The sequence below is a fragment of the Bos indicus genome, chromosome 7, assembly GCF_029378745.1.
Source record: "Bos indicus isolate NIAB-ARS_2022 breed Sahiwal x Tharparkar chromosome 7, NIAB-ARS_B.indTharparkar_mat_pri_1.0, whole genome shotgun sequence".
NCBI classification, from domain to species: Eukaryota; Metazoa; Chordata; class Mammalia; order Artiodactyla; family Bovidae; genus Bos; species Bos indicus.
Window position 1 is genome coordinate 43,596,011 of NC_091766.1, and position 19,705 is coordinate 43,615,715.

The window sequence follows — 19,705 nt, forward strand, 5'->3', positions numbered from 1 at the left end:
TAAAGTCTGTTTAAAGTGTACAAGTCATTGTTTTGGGAATATATAGACAGTGGACGGTTCACATCAGCGGGATCACACACCCTGTGTTCTTTTATGTCCTGCTTCTCTCACTGAGCATTGTGTTCTTGAAGTTCATCTGCAGTTGTTGGGAGTGTCAGTGCTCCTCTCCTTTTCATGGCTGTGTGACGCTCCCGGGTGTGGAGAGACCACCCTGCATTTATTCATTCACCCACGTTAGTGGACATTCAGGCTGCTTCCGCATTTTGACTGCTGTGAATCATACTGCTGTGAACTTCCTAGCATAGTTGTTTGTGTGAATGTGTCTTTAGTTTTCTTGGGCATGTGCCTAGGAGTGGAATCGCTGAATTCTTCAGTAACTCCATGTTTGTCTGTGGAACTATTTCCCAAAGTGGCTGCCCCAAACTGGCATGATTTGGGCACTTACCATGTGTCAGGCCAGAAAACTACTTCTTTGGATCCTGGAGAGTATTTGGTGAGGTAGGTGCCAGGTTTAATGCTGTTGCACAAGTGTGGTCACTGAGGCTCTGAGAGGGAGGCCAGATGGCTCTGGATTCACAGCCTGGAGCTAACTCTGGAAGCAGGGGCTGAACTGGGTGGGACTCTAGGGGCGTGGCTGGGACTGCACTCGGAGGGCAGCTGGCTGCTGCTCTTGCTTCCAGTGGGTCCAGCTTCAGCCCTTGACCTCATTCCCATTACTTTCCAGCTTGAGGCTGCCCAACCTGAGCCTAGTGGCTCAGCAGGTGCCCAGGGTCCCTGGGGAGGAGTATCTCTGGGGCTCCTGCAACAAACCAGGACTGACTCCATGGAGTTCAAGTGAAGCCTGTGGTCAAGGCACAACCAACCAGGACAGCCTCCACTTCCTTGTAGAAACTGCCTCCCAGCTCTGAAAATCAGAAGCAATGAGGAATGTGTCTCCACCCCATAGATGTGTGTGAGGACAGAGGAAGGACTCTCAATAGCTCCATCCATGCCCTCCCTACCCCAGCCCCACCCTCCCTGCACTTTGGGATCCTCCTTCAGTTCCAGAGAAGTGGAGAACCCACTTTCCAGATGGGGAAGTGGAAGCCTGGGGGAGTGAGAGCATTGTATCTCCAGTTCATGATTCCCTCAGCCTCCCAAGGACCTCAGAAAAACAGAGAAAAGTGCAATTATTGGAAGCCAGTAGACAGGCCATGTGGGTAGATCTGCAATTGTCATTTGTGGATAACACTTCTGTTAGTTCTCGGCCTTAAAGAGAAACTCATGCATAAGGGTGGCAAAGGTGGGACTTCCCTGGTGGTCCAGTGGTTAAGAGTCTGCTTTGCAGTGCAGGGGACACAGGTTCAATCCCTGGTCCGGGAAGATCACACATGCCATGGAGCAACTAACCCCATGTGCCACAACTACTGAAGCCCGAGCACCTAAAGCCTGTGCTCCACAGCAAGAGAAGCCACCACAACGAGAAGCCCACGCACTGCAACTAGAGAAAGCCTGTGTGGAGCAATGAAGACCCAGTGCAGCCAAAATTAAATTAAAAAAGGATGGGAGAGCAGTAAGAGCAGGCCAGGACACTTCCAGGGCACTCAGAGGCTTTGCCACAGCTGTCATTCAGGAGCCCACCAGCCCCCACCCCCCAGGACATGGGCTCTGGACTCCACTGACCCCGACCCTTTCTCCAGGGATAGACATGGTATGCATGGGACACCCCCACCCCCAACAGCAATCGCACCGTGGGGAAGAGAGTGGTGCTCTAAGGACCCCACAGACTTCCACCTTCTATTCAACCTTTATTTGCAAATTCTGCACAGTCAGAGGATGAGGTGCCCGAGAGGAGACTCTGGACCGTGTCGTCTGCTCCACCTCTCCCTCCCTCCACTCTGGGACAGGGAAGGGATATCGGGGTATCGGCCCCCCGCCTGGTTCCCGCCCCCCCAACCCACACCACCCAAACTATGCAATGAGACTTCTCTCTCTCTCTTTGACCTTGACTTGCCAAGTCCGGGGTGCAGGATCCCACGTGGCCACCCCTGGCCTGTGCCTCCGAGGCTGCCAGGACCTTCCCGGGGCAGGTTCCTATGGGGCGCCAGTCTGGACAGGAGGATGGGGGTGCCCACCAGGGCTTGAGCAAGGTGCATGCTGGCTGTCCTTGTCAGCTGGCTCTGGGTTCCAGCCTGCTGCGGGCTCTGGAGTGGCAACTGGAGTGGCCCCCTGTCCTAGGGGGTCCCATCCATGGCAGCAGGCAGCCCGTGAGGAGAACATGGCAGAGGAGGGGGTGTCCCAAATGCCATGGCCAGCAGGGACAGTACCACGGCCTGGGCTGGGCCATGGGGGTAGGGACAGGCAGTCGCCGTGGAGTGGGAATGGCCCTCAGCGGGGTGGAGGCCCGAGCAGGAGCCCTGCTGCTCGTCCAGCATGGACTGTGGAGGGCAGGCAGTGCAGTCCAGCGGGGAGCTGCCTCGGCAGGTGTAACAGGATGAGTGGCAGCTGGAGCAGACCCGCATGGCAGGCACAGCTGAGTGCCCGGGTCCAGCGGTCACCGCCTGCTGGGTGTGGTTGAAGTACCTTGGCGGGCAGTAGGCGAGGCAAAGGTGGCCCAGGATGTAGGCGGGGCTGTGGCACTCTGCATGAGGGACAGACACGTCCATGGGGCTGTGAGGCTGAGACCTGCCACCCCGGCCTGCCCGCCCCTCCACCCCAGGCCGCACACGCACACTGCCCCTGCTGCCACCTCCCTGCAAATGGGCCATGCCACGCCGGGCACTCACCCTGGCACAGCCCCTCTGTGTCCCTCTGCACACACGCGTTGCTGGTCACCTGGGGGCCCGAGGGCCGCGCTGTCATGTCCTCAGCCGTCCCGTAGAGCAGCAGCGTGTAGCGGTACAGCGTCCCTGGGCAGGGGTCGTGGTGGGTACGGGGCGGAGCGGGAGAGGCTGTCAGCAGCCTGGTCATGCCATTCCGGGCCCCCCTCCCTGCCACCCACATCCCATCCTGGACACAGACAGTGCAGAGTTGCCCAATACCCTCTGTGGGCTGGGAACCAGACACCTGGTGTATGCTGGTAAGTGAGCACCTACTGAGTGCCAGTTCCGCCTGCTCAGTCTCTCCCAGGAGACCAGTGGGAGCCCTGTAAGGTGGGGGAGGGGGGGCAGCTAAAGAGGCCCTGGGCTCCAGTCTGCAAGGTGGGTAGGGGTGGAGCCCCAGCCAGCACCCGGCCGGACCTCACCTGTGTTGAAATAGTAGCCCTTGTTCTCCAGGCCCAGGATCCACAAGCCCCGCGGGTCTTCGTCCCAGAAGTGGGTGGACATGAAGATCCAGTTGTTGTAGCCTTGGCTGCTGACGTCAAAGGGTCTGAGACAGACAGGTGAGAGGGGTTCATAACCAGAGTCCTGACCAGCATGGCCAATGTGGACAGGGCTGGGGTCCAGCCTGCCTGACCTGGGGGTGCTCAGGCTCCTCCCCATAGGGGCACCCAGGAAGGAGGGAGAGTTTGCACCTAGGGCTGGCCTCTGCCCCTGCACCTGATGGCCACGAGGGTGGAGCGGGTGCCCATGGGGCTGGTGAGGGAGATCTCCAGGTCCCCACGGCGGCTGTAGGACAGGGACAGCTGCACCTGCACGTGCTCCAGCGAACGGATGGAGTTGGCGTGGCCGGCGCAGGCCGACACATTCTTCCTCACGTGCATGACCGGCAGGATGGGGATGGGGGCCAGGGCCTCTCCTGCTGGCCTGCTGGTGGGGGGCCAGGCAGAGTTTGGGCTCAGATCCTGAAGCCTACCTTTTCCTTGTTCAGATGGGTAAACTGAGACCTCAGGGCAAGCCTCCCTGTGTCCACTCCCCAGGTAGCAATGGGAGGTGGAGGGAGAAGGCAGGTACAGAAGCAGGTGGAGGAGGGCTGGGGGAGGTGGCAGGTAGGGGGAGGGAGGGATAGGCAAGATGGCAGGAGGGAGAAGAGCTGTGGGGAGGTGGGCATAAGGGCTGAGTTGGATGCAGGCGTCCTGCGGGCAGAGGGGCGCGCTCACGTGCGGGTGTGCACGATATGAATGACACATTTCTTCTGGGGCTGCGTGGGCAGCCAGGAGCGAGCCAGGCCCACCAGCAGCGCAGCGTCCAGCAGCCCGTAGCCATAGTGGTGGCTCACTGCAGGGGGAGGGGCCGGCGTTCACGGCCCTGTGCTTGCGGCGGCCCCGCCCCCCGCCCGGCCCTGCCGCACCTCGGCGCCCAGCGCCGTTTGTCCTCCAGTCCTCCGCCTGCAGCTGCGCGGGCCTGGACGCCCGGACCACCAAATGCTGCATGTCCCTCCATGTCAAGAGCGGGCTGCGAGTGGGCGAGGGTGGGTGAGCCAGGGCCACGCTGTGGGGCGCAGGTGGCTGGTGGGACCCCACCGTCACCTACTTGGCCTCCAGAGCCAGAGCGATCATGCCCGCAGCCAGCGGGGCAGAGGCCGAGGTCCCCGTGTGCTTGTCCGTGCACTGGTGGTGCAGGTCTGTGGTGACCTGGGGGTCACAGACAAGGGTTTGGGACCAGTGCCCGTAGAAACCCCACCCTGCTTCAAAAGCCCCAAGGGCTTCAAGAAAGAGGCACCACAGAGCACAACAGCAGGGCTGGGGCACTGAGTAGACAGGAGGGTGCGTGAAGGGGTGCCAACCCATGGTCTGGGACCCCACTCTGTGTCAAGTGCCAACGGGGCAGCCCTGGGAGGAGGCCAGTTGGGGGACAGGAGGGAAGGTGAGAGACAGGCGGCTGGGTGGGGCAGGCAGAGGCAGGAGGCCTTGGGAGTCTGGCCGTGGGAGGGTGCAGGGGGCGGGGGAGCACTCACGATCTGGGGGTCCGTGGCTACACCGCTGCTGTAGGTGGTGGTGAGTGTGGAGGCGCAGGCCTCACTGTACCAGGGCACATGGCCCTGCTGGGTGGTGCTGCCCACTGAGAGCGTGTGGATGCTGTTGGTGTAGCCGTCGCAGTTACAGTTGTCATAGTGCAGGCCGCCATTGCCTGATGCCCAGATGAAAAGGGTGCCCAGCCCGCCTCGGCCCTGCAGGAAGGGACCAGCACAGAAGTGGGAGTTGGGGTGGGGCGGGAGCCTCACATGTAGGCCCCAGACCCGCCATGACTTGTACCCACTCACCTTGGTCACTCCACGCCTGAAGGCTTCTCGGGTGAGGATGCCTGGGCCGTCCACCGTGCGGCCGTCATCCTCGGGGCCCCAGCTGGCGCTGTAGATGTGGATGTGCTGTGGCTGCAGGCTCAGCGACTGGGCCTCAATCACGTCGGTGATGGTGCCATCCAGCATGCGCACACCTGCATGGGCAGCAGCTGCAGCCTCGCTGGACACCCTGCCTGTGCCCCGTGCTCTCCCCGCCTGGGGGTGAAGGCGTCGACGATGGGGGGTGCTCAGTTCTCCTCCACCCTGGGCCTGGCACCCTGGCACCACCGTTCAGCAGCAAGGGCGTGAGGCTGGGAGGCTCCCCACCCCTAGTCTGAGTACCTCCAATGCGGGTGTTGTAGGCGACGCCCGCACCACAGAACCTGTTGTTTGCCATTGCCGCCACTTCCCCGGCACAGCGGGTCCCGTGCCTGGCACCAGGGCAGAGACAGGAGCCCATCACATCCTCCTGGCTCCTCGTAGGGAACCAGGGGCTGCCCCCACACCCCTGGGGATGCCAGGCTTACCGGTTCTCATCACTGGGTGTGTATCGAGGCTGGGGGTCTGGGTCGTAGTCATTGAAGTCATAGCTGGCCAGGGGATCCTGGGGGAGGTAGGTGGAGACATGAGGGGGCTGCCACCAGCTGGAAGACCTGAGGCAGCCCCCACCCCATCCCTGCAGGCTCACGTAGTTGGCCCAGAGGTCTGGGTGGTCTTTCTCGATGCCGTCATCCAGGACAGAGACCACGACACCCTGGCCCGACAGCCCCTGGCTCCAGACCTGCAGGATGTTCAGGTCTGACTGCATCTCATTGTTCTGTGCAAGGCGGGGGCCAGGGTCAGGAGGGCTCTGAGATGGCCAGGCCCCGCTGCCCGGCCCAGCCAGCTCACCATGTACCACTGCTTGGAGAACCAGGGGTCTGTGGGCACCACCAGGGAGCGCTTCACCCGCCTCTGCACTGTCTGCTGTTGGAACCACTGCACCTGGTGGTGGGTGGGGGGCAGAGGAGACCACACTGTGAGAGGGGCTGGACCTGCGAGCAGCCTGCCCAACTCCCACCTTCCTGTCCTCACACCAGGATGCTTTAGAGGGCCCTGCCTCTTAGCGCTTCTGCAGATTCTTGGCCAAGAGGCCAAAATCTGATTCCAGGGTCTGGGCGGGCCTCTTACTGGGTCTGCCGGGGTCGGGGGACAGACGTGTGTGGGGGCTGAGGGTTAGGAGGCTGTGTATCTGGGCTGTCACCTACTTGTCCAGGGACCCATGTGATACAGGATGGAGCCAGGGACCCTGTATTTGCTGGGGCTGCTCTAGGAGGTTCCCATGTGCCTGAGGCTCTGCCTTGGGAGGACGCTGAAATCCTCAGAGCACCCATCCCCAAGGGACCCCCACACATGTGGTAGCTGCTGCCCAGGGCCACTGTGGCTCACTCTGCCTCTGTCCACATTCTAGAATCCCTCTCCCCAAGACACGTCCATCTCCCCTTGCAGCGTCCACTTCTCTCGACCACACTCTTCCAGGTGCAGGACACACCTGTATGGCCATACCCACCTCCTGCCTGGTCATCTAGCTGCCCCATCCCCGCCACCTCTCTGCAACTCATTCTAGGCATTCTGCAGCATCACTGTCTATGAGCCCTCCTGCCCCACCCTCTCTGAAGCCCAAGAGGCCCCCTGCCTGTCTGGCCCCCACCAGCCTTCCTCTGCTGCAACCACAGTGGCTGCTGCACCCAGGGCCTTTGCACATGCCCTTCTGCCTGCCTCGGGCCACTCTTCTTCAGACCTTTACCCTTTCCCCCTTTTCCTTGTTCTACTCCCAACCTCTGCCCAAACTGGCTCATGTTCCCCCTCCCACCTCTATCTCAGCAATCAGGTCCATCTTCTGCCCATTTGCTTAGCTCCAGACATGGAAGCTGCCCCTGAATTTTTCTCTGCCCCCCACACCCAACCCATCAGCCAGACCTGGCCTCTATCAAGACCACATCTCCAACCAGCCTCTTCTCTTGGTACCAGTGCTCCTGGCGGGTTTCAGGCTGACTCTTGTGAATCAGTCCCCTAGGCCGGCCTCTTTATACCTGGGGACCTTGATCTTTCTGGGTGAGATGCAGGAGAGAAGGGGGGTGACAAGAAATGCTGACAGGGCACCAGGCCCTGGGATGAGTGCTGCACTCACACGTTATCTGTTGCTCTCCACAGATCTTCCCCATCTGGCTCCCCACTGTAGACTAGGGAGCCAAATTGATACCAAGACTCAGAGAGAGCTGGTGACTTGCCCAAGGTCACACAGCCACTCATTACAATTACAAGGATAATAGGAGGTGGCAGAAAACTTTGAGGGAAGGCCAGGCTCACCTTAGGGTCTTTCTTTAGGCGCAGGCGGTGGCCCCAGTGCGGGGTCAGGGACTGCTGGACCACGCCCCGGTGCCGCAGATGGAAATACTGCCCGTCAGGGAAAATCTGGGAATGAAGGGGAGCATGGCTGAGACCTGGTTCCCCTGATGGAGCTCTTCTCAGGCCGGGGCCAGTCCCCTTCTTACATCTTCCCCCAACCAGGTGGCCTCTGGGGGCCCCAGAATCTGAAGTTAGACAAGGCAGGGGTGAGCTGGGGGTCCTTGATATATGGGGAACAAGGGGCCCCCCTCCCATCTGCAGAGATCTGGGTCCCCTTCTTACATCTTCCCGCCTCCTCCCGTCAATCTGGGTCCCGCCCACCTGCCCAAAGTTGACAAAGCCGAATTTGCGCGCCAGGCGATCGACCTCCTGGTAACCCTGGGACACCCGCACTGCCCAGCTGCTGACATAGATGGGGGCCCGGGCCGAGGCCCACCCCACAGCCATGGGGCCAACGAGCGCCAGGCCCAGGGCCAAGGTCAGGCGCAGACAGAGCGCAGTACGGGCGGGCCGCATGGCGGCGGGGGCGGGGCCGGGGCGGGGCCTCAGAAAGCCCCTCCTCCTGGCCAAACCGCCAAGACGGCCCAAGCGCCCGCCCAGCCCCCGGCGCCATAGCAACCCCTGAAAAGCTTCAACTCCCAGGGAGCCTTGCGGCTCCCCCACTGGAAGGGCGCAAAGCTCTAATAGAAGTGTGGGGGAAACACATGCTCAGACCGGTCTTCTGTAGACTCAAACCCTCTGGAGCTTCAGTCTCCCCATTTGTACAAAGACCCGCAATTCTTCTGACCTAGAGGAGCGAGTTCACTGTTGCTATAATTGACCCCGCCCCATGTTGGCCCCGCCCACTTCATATACACCCCTACCCCTAGAATAAGCCTTGCCTCCTTCCTAATCCAACCAGAATTGCGCTTTTGAATAAACCCCGCCTCCTATATTTAGCCCCGTGTTCTTGGGCTCCAAAATCAGTGCAGATGGTGACTGCAATCATGAAATTAAAAGACGCTTCCTCCTTGGAAGAAAAGCTATGACCAACCTAGACAGCATATTAAAAAAGAGACATTACTTTGCTGACAAAGGTCCATCTAGTCAAAGCTATGGTTTTTCCAGTAGTCATGTGTGGATGTGAGAGTTGGACTATAAAGAAAGCTGAGCGCCAAAGAATTGATGCTTTTGAACTGTGGTGTTGGAGAAGACTCCCTTAGACTTCAAGGAGATCAAACCAGTCAATCCTAAAGGAAATCAGACCTGAGTATTCATTGAAAGGACTGATGTTGAAGCTGAAACTCCAATACTTTGGCCACCTGATGCAAAGAACTGGCTTATTGGAAAAGCCCCTGATGCTGGAAAAGATTGAAGGCAGGAGAAGGGCATGACAGAGGATGAGATGGTTGGATGGCATCACCGACTCGATGGACATGAGTTTGAGTAAGCTCCGGGAGTTGGTGATGGACAAGGAGGCCTGGCGTGCTGCAGTCCATGGGGTCGCAGAGTCGGACACGACTGAGCGACTGAACTGAACTGAAGCACCGCTTTTCCGATTCTGTCCCTCCTCCTTTATGTTCGGCCCCACTTCCCCTCTGTTTTCCCTAATAAATATCTTTTTGTTTCTCCAGTCAGCGCTGAACTTTCTCCAGCCCCGCCCACCAGCTCCGCCTCCCCAGCACTCTTCTCTCCGCCCCAGCTCCACCCACAACCGCTCAGCCAATAATCCCCCGGCCATGACCCCACCCCTCCAATCAGCTACGTCCCCCTCCAGCTCAGCCAATCGGTGTCCTCAGTCACCGTGCCCCGCCCCCTTCCTCCAAAGTCGCGGCTGCGGCTGCCGCGGCCCTCCAGAGGGCAATGCGGCGGAGGAGACGGGGCAGGCCCCACCTCCTTTGTCCGCCCTGCCCTCCCATTGGCCAGAGCGGAGGGCAGGAGGCGGAAACCAGCCCGGGGGCGGAGACCCGTCCGGGAGTTGAGCGGTGCGGTTCGCGCCGAAGGAAGGCGGCGCGCAAGCAGTCTAGCCGGTGCGCGGGGAGACGGTCGAGTTCAAGCTGCCAGTCCCGGGCGCCCAAGTGCCATGGACGGCCTGCGCCAGCGCTTCGAGCGCTTTCTGGAACAGAGGAATTTGGCCACCGAAGCGCTAGGGGCACTCGAAGCCAAGACAGGTGTCGACAAGCGGTACTTGGCCACGGGTGAGCCGTCGAGGGCAGCGCTTGGGAGTGCCGCCCATTTTGCCGACAGGCACAGTGAAGCCCTGGGCTATCGGGGCCTCGGACCTCTCCCTTCCTGCCGCCCCTGCTGCGGGTTCCAACTCAGGCGGCGGGGCGCTCCCACAGACCAGCGAGGAGACCGAGATCCTGGGGAGGGGTCGTGGACCAGGACCTTGGTTCTGGCCGCAGTCTCTTCTCGACCCCGCCGTGCGACCTCAGTCGAGGACCAACCCCCTCTTGGCCTTGCAGCCGTCCTTTGCCCCCTCCTCCCTCCTGGCCCTGGGTGCCCTCCAGGCAGAAGTCCGGTTCTTCCGGTTGTTCTTCTGGTCCCGGGGGAGGAGAGGGCAGGTAGGTAGCAATGCCCTGCCAGTCTCGCCACCCTCTTCCCAGATGGACTGTAGCCTGGAAGCAAGTGTAGAGATCTTCCCGTTTTCCCAGGGGATGCTCCAGACCAGGAGGGGAAGCGTCACTCCCACCTCCCCTCCCGAGGTTTTCCTGCTAGAATCACCCCACCCCAAGCTCTACCTCTTGGCCTGCCCTCTCACTCTGCCCTACCCTGAGCTGGATTGTTTGCTGCGGTGGGCTTGCAGAAACGTTGGCTGGGGCCCATGGAGAGGGAGTCCAGTCACCCCTGATTGTCACTTCCATTACAGTCCCTCCCCTGCCTTTCCTCCTCAGTGACCTTGGGTGGCCTCTGCCATTCTCTGAAACTGTCCAGTCCCTTTAAGTACCGCCCCTATTTTTTGGTGCTTCTGACCCAACCCCCTTCTGCCACCTCTTCCAAGAAGCCCGCCTAGAATGAGTCTCGGGACAGTTAGTTCGGACACTGGGGTGCGGCTCTGGGTGAGGACGTGCCAATGTGTTTTAAGCACCTGTGTACAGATCCCGAGAGTCTGCTTTCCTCCTGTTTCCGCATCAGCTGGGGGATTGTAATGCCAGGCAGCCCAAGGAAGAATCCAAACCTGTCCCTCCAGGTTGCTGGTGCCCAACCCGTGTCCGGTCAGCCAGGGACCTCCCCTGGGAGCAAGCCCTTTATCCCCTGCCTGGCTTTCCACATCCCTGTCACCAGTGGGTGGGGAATTTAGGTCATAGAGCACTGGGGAGGGGCCCGTTGGGAGAGGCCTGCTGAGGAGTCTGGGGGTCACAGGGCAGAAAAACGGCCCAGAGCAGTAGGGGCTGCATGGGAGGCTGCCCCTGCAATCTGCCCTGTCTGGAGCACCCCCCCACTCCATCTGCTGCTGATCTCGGGGATCACCCCCGCCCATGCCCCAGGTCATCTTCCTGTTGCTGAGGCTGCAGAAATCCGGATTGAGGGAAGGGGGGCCCTGGGAGAGCTACTGCTCCCCAACTAGCAATCTCCAGGGAAGGAGTGCCACTCCCCAACCCCCTTTCCCAGATGTAGAAACCCTCAGGCCCCACTTGCCTGAGATTGTCTAAACCCTCCTCCCCTCCCAGCTACCAGAGGAGGAAACCCAGAGGAAGCAGTGAGCAGGCTGCCTCGGGCCAGCCAGGGATTCCTCCATTCCTCTCCTGACGCCAGACCCCAGGGATAAAGGCTAACAGGTGGGGGTGGAGGGGGAAGGGAACTCTGCCCTCTGGTCCACTGGTGGCCTCTGTTTCTCTCTGCAGATAACAGCCTGGAGGTGGGGGAGGGGTTGTAAGTGCTCCCAGAAATCAGAGGCTCCCCAAGTGACCTAGTGTGAGCCTCACCCCCACCGCCCCACCCTCTGCCCGCCAGCTTCTGTTTCATCCTGGCTGTTGAATGAGATAGAACAGGGGGAGGATAGAGCCCTGCATACAAGAGCTTAATAAATGCAACAGCAACCATTCTGATTTCAGAGTGGCTAACACTTGTGGTTCCCACCCCCCGCCCCACAATGTCCTCTGAACCCTCATTGCTCGGAGTGTGTTTGGACCACCATAGGGGCTCACTGTGTAGGGAGGGGTCCCCTCTTCTATCTTATTTAGTTACCCCCACACCAACCCTCAGAGACTGGGCCACTACTGCCCCATTGACAGATGGGGAAACTGAGGCTCCAAGCAAGAGACACTCACTAGGGGTCTCATAGTGGGTGAGAGTTCTCCATCTGAGGGACTCTGAATGATGCTTTGCATCCTGCCACGAAGACAAAGGCTCTCATGGTGGGGGGGGGGGGGTCCTGTTGCCCCCCAGGGACACTGGACAGTATCTGGGGACATCGGGTGGTCACGACTCGGGGTGCTCCTACCATCAAGCAGCGGGGGCAAGGATGCTTCTCCCTGCCCCACAGTGCCCAAGATCCCCCAGGAGTCAGCAGTAGCAAGGGGAAGAGACCCTTGACTAAGATCAAAGTTACAAACTCTGTTGCCTTTCTCCGCTCTCCAGGAATCAAGTATTAACAACAGAATGGCCTCATTTTCAGGTTCTTCTCCCATTGTTATTTTTGTTTAATTGCTTAGTCGTGTCTCAGTCTTTGTGACCCCATGGACTGTAGCCCACCATGCTGCTCTGTCCATGGGATTTCCCAAGCAAGAATACTGGAGTGGGTTCCTATTGACCCAAGGATCAAACCCATGTCTCTTACATATGCATTGTCAGGTGGGTTCTTTATCACCTGCGCCACCTGGGAAGCCTCTTCTCCCACTGAGAGTAGAAAGTGTTAGTCGCTTAGTCCTGTCTAACTCTGCAACCCCCTGGACTGTAACCCACCAGGCTCCTCTATCCATAGAATTCCTTGGTGACTCAGAGGATAAAGAATCTGTCTTCTCCCATGACTTCTATTCAAATTCTAGCCCCTTCGGCTCAGCCACTCCTATAGGGCCTGGAGTGAGATAGTTACAATTGCAGAGATCCCATATTCATTCAATAAACACTGGGCAGGTACTTGGTACAGACCAATCCTGAGGTGCCCACCTGCCCTTGGCGAGCTGGCAGTCCTGTGGGGGAGATGGACATATTAGGGTATTACAGACACAAGAGTCAGGGTTCAGAGCCATGATGGGGGTACCCAGGTGCTACAGGGGCTGTGAGGCTTCTAGGAGGAGAGATGGTGCAGGGTGCATGGGCCAGGCCCAGGGGACGCTGGGGTCAAGGCTCAGCAGGCGAAGCCCACGCCTACTGCATTCTGTCTGCAGGAGCCGCCACTCTGCTAAGCCTGTATCTTCTGTTCGGGTACGGGGCTCCTCTGCTGTGCAGTCTCATCGGCTTTGCATACCCCGCATATGCTTCGTGAGTGCCTGCTGGGGCAGGGCTGGGGGCGGGGTGTGGCGCGCCGAGGCACTCTCTGGGCAGCCTCTGACCCTGCCATGCCTCTCCCAGGATCAAAGCTATCGAGAGCCCAAGCAAAGAGGACGACACTGTGTGGCTCACATACTGGGTGGTGTACGGCCTGTTCGGGCTAGCCGAATTCTTCAGCGATCTACTCCTGTCCTGGTTCCCTTTCTACTACGCGGGCAAGGTTGGTACCACCCGGGAAACACCACTCTATCTTGGGAGCGGGTACCCAAAGGGGTGTCTGATGGGGGAAGCCAGGTCCATCACTAAGAGTGTCTGATGGGGGAGGCCAGGCCCATCCCTAAGGGTGTCTGATGGAGGAGGCCCAGTGTGACTCCTGACCTCTGCCTATAGTGCGCCTTCCTGTTGTTCTGCATGGCTCCCGGCCCCTGGAACGGAGCTCATATGCTGTACCATCGCATCATACGTCCTCTGTTTCTAAAGCATCACGAGGCCGTGGACAGCATCGTGAGCGACATCAGCGGGCGGGCCCTGGACGTGGCAGCCGGAATGACGAAGGACGGTGCGTGCATGCAGGGCGAGTGGTGTCCATATGTCTGATCTCTGTCTCCTGGCTTCCCCCGCCCGACTCAACTTCACTCCTGCCTCCTGTCCTCCTGACTCTGACTGGCCTCCATCTGGCATCCCTGCTGCCTCTGACGAGCACTCCTCCTCCCCATCTCACTGTCCGCCTCTCTCTCCCATGCTCTCGGGAACCAGTCCTGCAGGCCTTGGCCCGCAGCCGGGCTCTCATCACCCCGGCAGCCACAGCAGTGGGCCCCTCACTGCCCTCGGAGTCGACTGTATGTAAGCACCCACCCCTGGAAGGGGGGCGTCCTAGACGTGTGTGAGTGCACATGCATGTGTGTGAGTGCCTGCACCTGCCTCTATCCCAGCCAGGGCTGGCTGCCGGTCCCTCAGGTGGGCCGCATGCTGGTCGTCAGTGGCCTGAGCTCAGGTATTACTGACTGAGCATGGCCTCCGGGCCCTTGGGCTCTCAGCACAGGCAGACCCACCTCACTTACCCCTGGCGTGCTCTCTCCACAGCAGGGAAAGTAAGCGTGAACCAGCTTCAGAAGGCCAAGTAAAGCCCCCAGCCAGCCCGAACGCAGACACGCCGGACCATGAGACGGAGGATGTGCCACAGCACAAGTCGTCTGCGCAGTCCTCCACTGACTCACCAGCAGAGCCCACCACCAGCCCCTCGCTCCCTGCCAAGTCCGTCCTCAGGAGTTCTACCAGCCTGGGCCAAGCCCAGCCTCAGGCCGTGGCTGCCACCACAGCTGCCAGCACGCAGCTGCCTGGCAAGCCCCGGGGTGGGCTCCGATCTCGAGCCAACTCTTCCAGCCAGCCCCAGGCCCCCAGGCAGCAGCGCGCCCGGCCCTCTACCACTTCCTCAGGCCCTTCCCAGGGGCCCTCGGGCCCCACACATTGGCCCAGCACCACCTCCAGCCAGGGCCCCGCCCTCGGGCAGTCTCCCAGTGGCACCACCACCCCCACGCAGCCCCCCAACAATACGCCCAATGGGCTGGATGCCTCCGCCCCCAAGTCCAGCAGACGGCACCAGAAACGGCCCATGACAAAGGCCACCAGCAGCACCTCGGTGCCAGAGCTCCCTGCTTCCTGCCAGCCTGAGTCCTCCCCAGAGTACAGCTCAGAGTGCACCACCGAGGTCACCTATAGCTGGCCTGACTACAGACACAGGCTCCGCTGCCTGCAGCACTGCTGGCGGATGAAGCACCTGGCCTGCTAGGGAGGGCTCAGTAAAGCTCTCTGGACCAGCCTCATCTCCCCTGTCTGTCTTCTGGCTCTGGGGAGGGGCTTCCTGGGGGCGGGTGCTGGGCCAGCCCCACTTTACAGATGAGAAGACCAAGGCTCAGAATGGAGGTCTCACCAAGTGGCCAAGATGGACTCTGAGCCCATGTCCTTAAGCTTTCTCTCTCCCCTTCTTCAGGAGCTCTCAGGCCTCTTCACCACAATCCCCTTCTTTTTTGGCCACATCAGGCAGCATGGGGGATCTTTGTTCCCTAACCAGGAATTGAACCCATGCTCCCTGCAGTGGAAGCCAAGGAAGCCCCCTTCTTTGAAAACTCTTCCAGAGGAGCCAGCTAAAAGCAAAGTCCCACCTCACAAGAATCTGAGTTCAAGCTCTTTATTTGGGAGGGAACCCAGGAGGAGCCTATAGAAAGAGATCAAAGTAGGAGGAGAAAGAGGCTGAGAAGGCAGGGGTGGCTAAACCCAGCACATCTGCTGGCACCTGGCGCTCTGTCCCCTGTTGAAAGCACACCTGAGATTTTTCTTGCCCAGGAGCTAAGAGAGCTGGGTAGGATCCACCACCCTGCTGGTCACTGGGGAAGTAGTGGCCATTCACTCCAGCCAGCGCCCCTTGCAGGCACCTCTGCAGTAGGGCCAGGCGTGCAGTTGTTCAGTGGCTAGTGAAGTGAAAATGGCTTAGTCATGTCCAACTCTTTGTGACCCCCATGGACTGTAGCCTGCCAGGCTCCTCTGTCCATGGAATTCTCTAGGACAGTATACTGAAGTGGGTAGCCATTCCCTTCTCCAGGGGATCTTCCCAATCCAGGGACTGAACCCAGGTCTCCCCACACTGCAGTTGGATTCTTTACCATCTGAGCCACCAGGGAAGCCCTGTTCAGTGACTAAGTTGTGTCCAACTCTTTGTGACCCCATGGACTGCAGCATATAAGGCTTCCCTGTCCTTCACCATCTCCTGGAGTTTGCTTAAACTCGTCCATTGAGTCAGTGATGCTGTCTAATCATCTCTTCCTCTGATGCCCCCTTCTCCTCCTGCCTTCAATCTTCCCCAGCATCAGGGTCTTTTCCAGTGAGTCAGCTGTTTGCATCAGGCGGCCAAAGTATTGTAGCTTCAGCATCAGTTTTTCCAATGAATATTCGGGTTGATTTCCTTTAGAAATGACTGGTTGGATCTTCTTGCAGTCCAAGGGACTCAATAGTCTGCAGCACCACAATTGTGAAAGCATCCAGTTTTTGGCGCTCAACCTTCTTTATGGTCCAACTCTCACATCCGTACATGACTACTGGGAAAACCATAGCTTTGACTGTATAGACCTTTGCTGGCAAAGTGATGTCTACTTTTTAATATACTGTCTAGTTTTATCGTGGGTTTCCTTCTAAGGAGCAAGCATCTTTTAATATCATGGCTGCAGCCACCATCCGCAGTGATTTTGGAGCCCAAGAAAATAAAATTTGTCAGTGATTCCACTTTTTCCTCTTCTATTTGCCATGAAGTGATGGGACCAGCTGCCACCAGGCGACCTTCACCAGAGAGGCCGGGAGGCTGGCCGTGGATGTCCGCCTGGCCTCCTAGGAAATTGGGGGGCAGGAGCTGGGTAAGCAGGGACAGGACCTCCTACAACCTGCCTTTGGTTTCCTCTGTGAGGCCAGCACCACCCTGATCATAAAAACAGGCAGAGACAGGACAGGTAAGGAAGGTGATGTGCCTGCCTGTCGTGTGGATATAGGTGCAAAAACATATGAGCAAAAAGTAGCAAATCCAATCCAACAAGAGAGAAAGCCAGGACACCCTCCCTCTCCCACTTGTTAAAGTTCACATTTCCTGGAAGCACAGCCTAAGTCGGAAGGTAGGAGGTGAGGGGAGCTGAGTGAGGCAGTGGCCTCAGGGGAGCCCCTGGAGCAGATATTGTCTCCTTTTCATGAAAACTGTCTGTGATGGACAAGCCACAACCAGCTGGGGACAGACTGGGCCTATAAGGTGGGAGAGGGATGATGTGTCCCGGGATTGCAAGGGGCTTCCCTGGTGATCTCCCACAAGGCGGCTGCAGCCACAGCTGGAAGGACCATGGTGTCCATCACAGTCTGCCCCTCACTAGAGCTCTGCGCACCCCTGATTCTGGTCGGTCACACTTCTGGTGCAAGAGGAGGTTTAGGAGGAGAAACCAGGGACCCCAATAGGGCGGTGGCTCCAGGAGCAGCTCAGTGGTTCCCAACTGGGGATGTTCCTGTCCCGGGGCCATTGGGCCATGTCTGGAGATATTTGTTTGGCCATGCTGCAAGGCTTGTGGGATCTCAGTTCCCCGACCAGGGATGAAACCTGCCCCCTTGGCAGTAGATTTGTCTTTGGATGACAGCAGGTATCTCCCTGGAGATGCCCTGGAGGTTACAGCCCCCTTCTTGGGAGTGGGCTGGAGTCAGTGACCAACAGCTGTGGGGGCACAAAACATGGGCCCCTGGGCTCCTGGTGGGGTTGATTCAAGGTGGGGTACCTGCTTCAGGGGCTCCCCTGAAACCACCACATCGCTCAGCTTCCCCCACCCCCCACCTTCTGATTCAGGCTGTGCTTCCAAGGACCTGAACTTGAATGGCTGGGAGAGGGAGGGTGTTCTGGTTTTCTCTAACTGATACACCGCCAAGGAAGTTCCCTGCAATCCCGGGACACATCCTCCCTCTTCCCCCTTGTCGGCCCAGTCTGCCTCCAGCTGGTGGTAGCTTCTCCACCACAGACAGTTTTCACGAAAATGAGGCAGTTCTGCACAGCCCCCAACCGGGCAGCCCTGAGTCCTCATCCTTGAGAACTCCAGCAAGGCAGGAGGAGGAGGTACTGCATGAGTGCCGCCAGTGAGCGGTAGGTCCATTTCATTCAGTCAACCTCTCAGCAAACACTGAACGTACGCCCGGCCTTGCTCCAGGAGCCTAGGATAGATTAACGACCCAGAGAAACTAAAACCCCTGCTCCTGAGAATTTGGGGAGGTCACAGTTGACAGGATAAATGCATAACAGGTCAGAAAGAGAAGAGTGTCATGGGAGAATATGCAGTGAGGAGCTAGGGAGCTGAGGGCAGGAAGCTGGAAGCGTTGGAAAAATGCCTCTCTATGGCAGTGATTTTGTGTGTGTGTGTGTGTGTGTGTATGGCCATGCAATGCAGCATGTGGGAGCTTAGTTCCCTGACCAGGGATTGAACCTGTGCCCCCTGCAGTGGAAGCGCAGAGTCTTCACCACTGGACCATCAGAGAAGTCCCTGGAAGTGACTTTTGAGTAGAGACATGAAGAAAGTGAGGGCATAAGTTTTATGAACAGGGTGGCGGGACTGGGCCAGGCACGGGGGGTGTGCAAAGGCCCTGAGGTAGGACCATGCCTGGCAGGTTAGAGGGAGAGCAGAGAGACCCATGTGCCTGGAACCGCAAGTGCCAGGGCAAGACAGGAAGTGGGTCTGGCAGGGGGGCCACGCAGGTCCCTGGAAGGTGTGGGTGAGGACTTTGGCTTTTACTAGAGGGTGTTGGATTTGTTGGGAGGAAGGGATGAAGGCTAATTATTAATGAACCCCCCACCCTACTGAGAAGTCCATGTTGGCTCTAGGGTTGCGGATCTTATCATCTGCTTATCACTGGCCCAGGTGTTTGATGTTGGTGGTGTGGCCTGGGTCTGGGGCAGGAGACAGGGCCTTGGCTCACTCTGCACCTGGCCTTGCCCTGCCCCCCGTGCCCCTTGAAGTTTGTCTCTGGGCCTTGCCTCCGCCACCACCCATTAGCTCATCTGGGAGTACAGGTGAGCGGATACACACACCTGTCTCCCAGGTGGAAGCACTGATATTTATTTAGCTCTTCAGACTTGTTTTTAATTTAAATGTACGGAAAAGTGTAACCAGCAACTTGGGGGCAAATAACACAACAGGACCAGCCCCACCCAGTCACTTCCCACCCAGGGAGCCCCCACCCTGCCTTGGTCCCCTCTGTCATTGAAGGTCACTTGCATCATGTCCATGATATCTTCTGTCCCCTCCTGTCTGACTCGGACTCACCCCGCTGCTGCGGAAGTGACCTGGGTGTCATTCTTTGTCATTGGAGAGGAGAGCATGTCATTTTGCAGGAAGGCCAGAGAATGATCTGGTCCCCTGCTGATGGGCATTAGAGTTGTTTCCAGTCCGGGCTATTGCGACGACAGCTGCTCAGAACATTCTAGAAGCAGCCTTTGGTGAGTGGAGCTAGCGACTCTCTTATCTGTCAGAGACTGCAGGGTGTGGGGTGAACTTCTGAGTCTCAGGGGCTGCTGCCACCAATTACCACAAGTGAGGCAGCTTGGGACAACCAGAATTCTCCCTTTCACCATCTGGAGGCTGGAAGTCCAAGATCAAGGTGTCACTGGCCTGTGCTCCCTCTGGATGCCCCAGCAGAGGGTCCTTCCTCCCTCTTCCAGCTTCTGGGAGTCCCCAGGCATCCCTGGGCTTGTGGCCACCTCCCTCGGATCTCTGCCACTGTCTTCACATGGGTATCTTCTCTTTCTGTGCCTCCTCAAGGTGCTTGGTCATTGGATTTAGGCTTCACCCAGGTACTCCTTTGAGACCCTCAATTACATTGCAAAGACCCTTTCCCCAAAGGTCCTGTTCACAGATGCTAGAGGGTAGGACACGAACATGATAATTCAACTTTGTACACGAGCATTACTTCAACTATAGCAGAAACAGCCAAACTGTTTACCCAGGTGGTCATACCATCCTAACCCCCATGCCCTCGACTAACCCTCTGGGTGTGAGACAGTTCGGGGGTTTGGGGCAGCCCCTCAACTGGATATGTGTTCTCCTGTGGGCCAGCCAGATGGTACAGGGTCAGTGAGAGAGAAGCTCAGCCAACAGAGGGGTGATCTCTGCAGAGAATTCAAAACAGTAAGAAAAGCATCTCACCCGGCTCCCCACAGCTGGCATGCTGCAAGACTGCTGAATACAATCTTTTGTGGGGA

The 19,705-nt window shown here is 58.5% G+C and overlaps 2 protein-coding genes and 1 non-coding gene across 19 annotated transcripts; 1 reads left to right on the plus strand and 2 right to left on the minus strand.

The window, feature by feature from the left end:
* Nucleotides 1-1,767: 1,767 nt before the first annotated feature.
* Nucleotides 1,768-8,053, minus strand: PCSK4 (proprotein convertase subtilisin/kexin type 4). 14 transcript variants are annotated; one of them, XR_011567662.1, is made up of 16 exons: nt 7,810-8,053; nt 7,489-7,593; nt 6,031-6,123; nt 5,828-5,956; nt 5,667-5,743; nt 5,482-5,570; nt 5,122-5,294; nt 4,816-5,028; nt 4,392-4,492; nt 4,210-4,313; nt 4,019-4,136; nt 3,519-3,728; nt 3,224-3,348; nt 3,046-3,124; nt 2,766-2,888; nt 2,455-2,620 (listed from the first exon to the last, which is right to left on the minus strand). XR_011567662.1 is itself a non-coding variant. In XM_070793528.1 (16 exons), exons 1-15 carry the CDS (start codon nt 8,041-8,043, stop codon nt 2,846-2,848), a joined length of 1,893 nt encoding a protein of 630 aa, XP_070649629.1. In that variant the 5' UTR covers nt 8,044-8,053; the 3' UTR covers nt 2,483-2,620; nt 2,815-2,845. The 14 variants fall into 14 exon arrangements, 12 of the variants coding, with proteins under 12 accessions (XP_070649623.1, XP_070649622.1, XP_070649621.1 ...); XR_011567661.1 differs by having other exon boundaries at nt 3,046-3,149; XM_070793528.1 differs by having other exon boundaries at nt 2,483-2,620; nt 2,815-2,888.
* Nucleotides 8,054-9,329: 1,276 nt separating this feature from the next.
* On the plus strand, nt 9,330-16,215 carry REEP6 (receptor accessory protein 6). 4 transcript variants are annotated; one of them, XM_070793535.1, is made up of 6 exons: nt 10,898-10,994; nt 12,088-12,124; nt 12,837-12,930; nt 13,021-13,159; nt 13,330-13,498; nt 14,023-14,249. In XM_070793535.1, exons 1-6 carry the CDS (start codon nt 10,986-10,988, stop codon nt 14,061-14,063), a joined length of 489 nt encoding a protein of 162 aa, XP_070649636.1. In that variant the 5' UTR covers nt 10,898-10,985; the 3' UTR covers nt 14,064-14,249. The 4 variants fall into 4 exon arrangements, with proteins under 4 accessions (XP_070649633.1, XP_070649634.1, XP_070649632.1 ...); XM_070793533.1 differs by lacking the exons at nt 10,898-10,994; nt 12,088-12,124 and adding an exon at nt 9,482-9,704; XM_070793531.1 differs by lacking the exon at nt 12,088-12,124 and having other exon boundaries at nt 10,888-10,994; nt 14,023-16,215.
* A 1,697-nt stretch (nt 16,216-17,912) lies between these two features.
* Nucleotides 17,913-17,985, minus strand: TRNAG-UCC (transfer RNA glycine (anticodon UCC)). Its single transcript has one exon. It is a non-coding gene; the product is annotated as a tRNA-Gly (tRNA).
* Nucleotides 17,986-19,705: the final 1,720 nt, after the last annotated feature.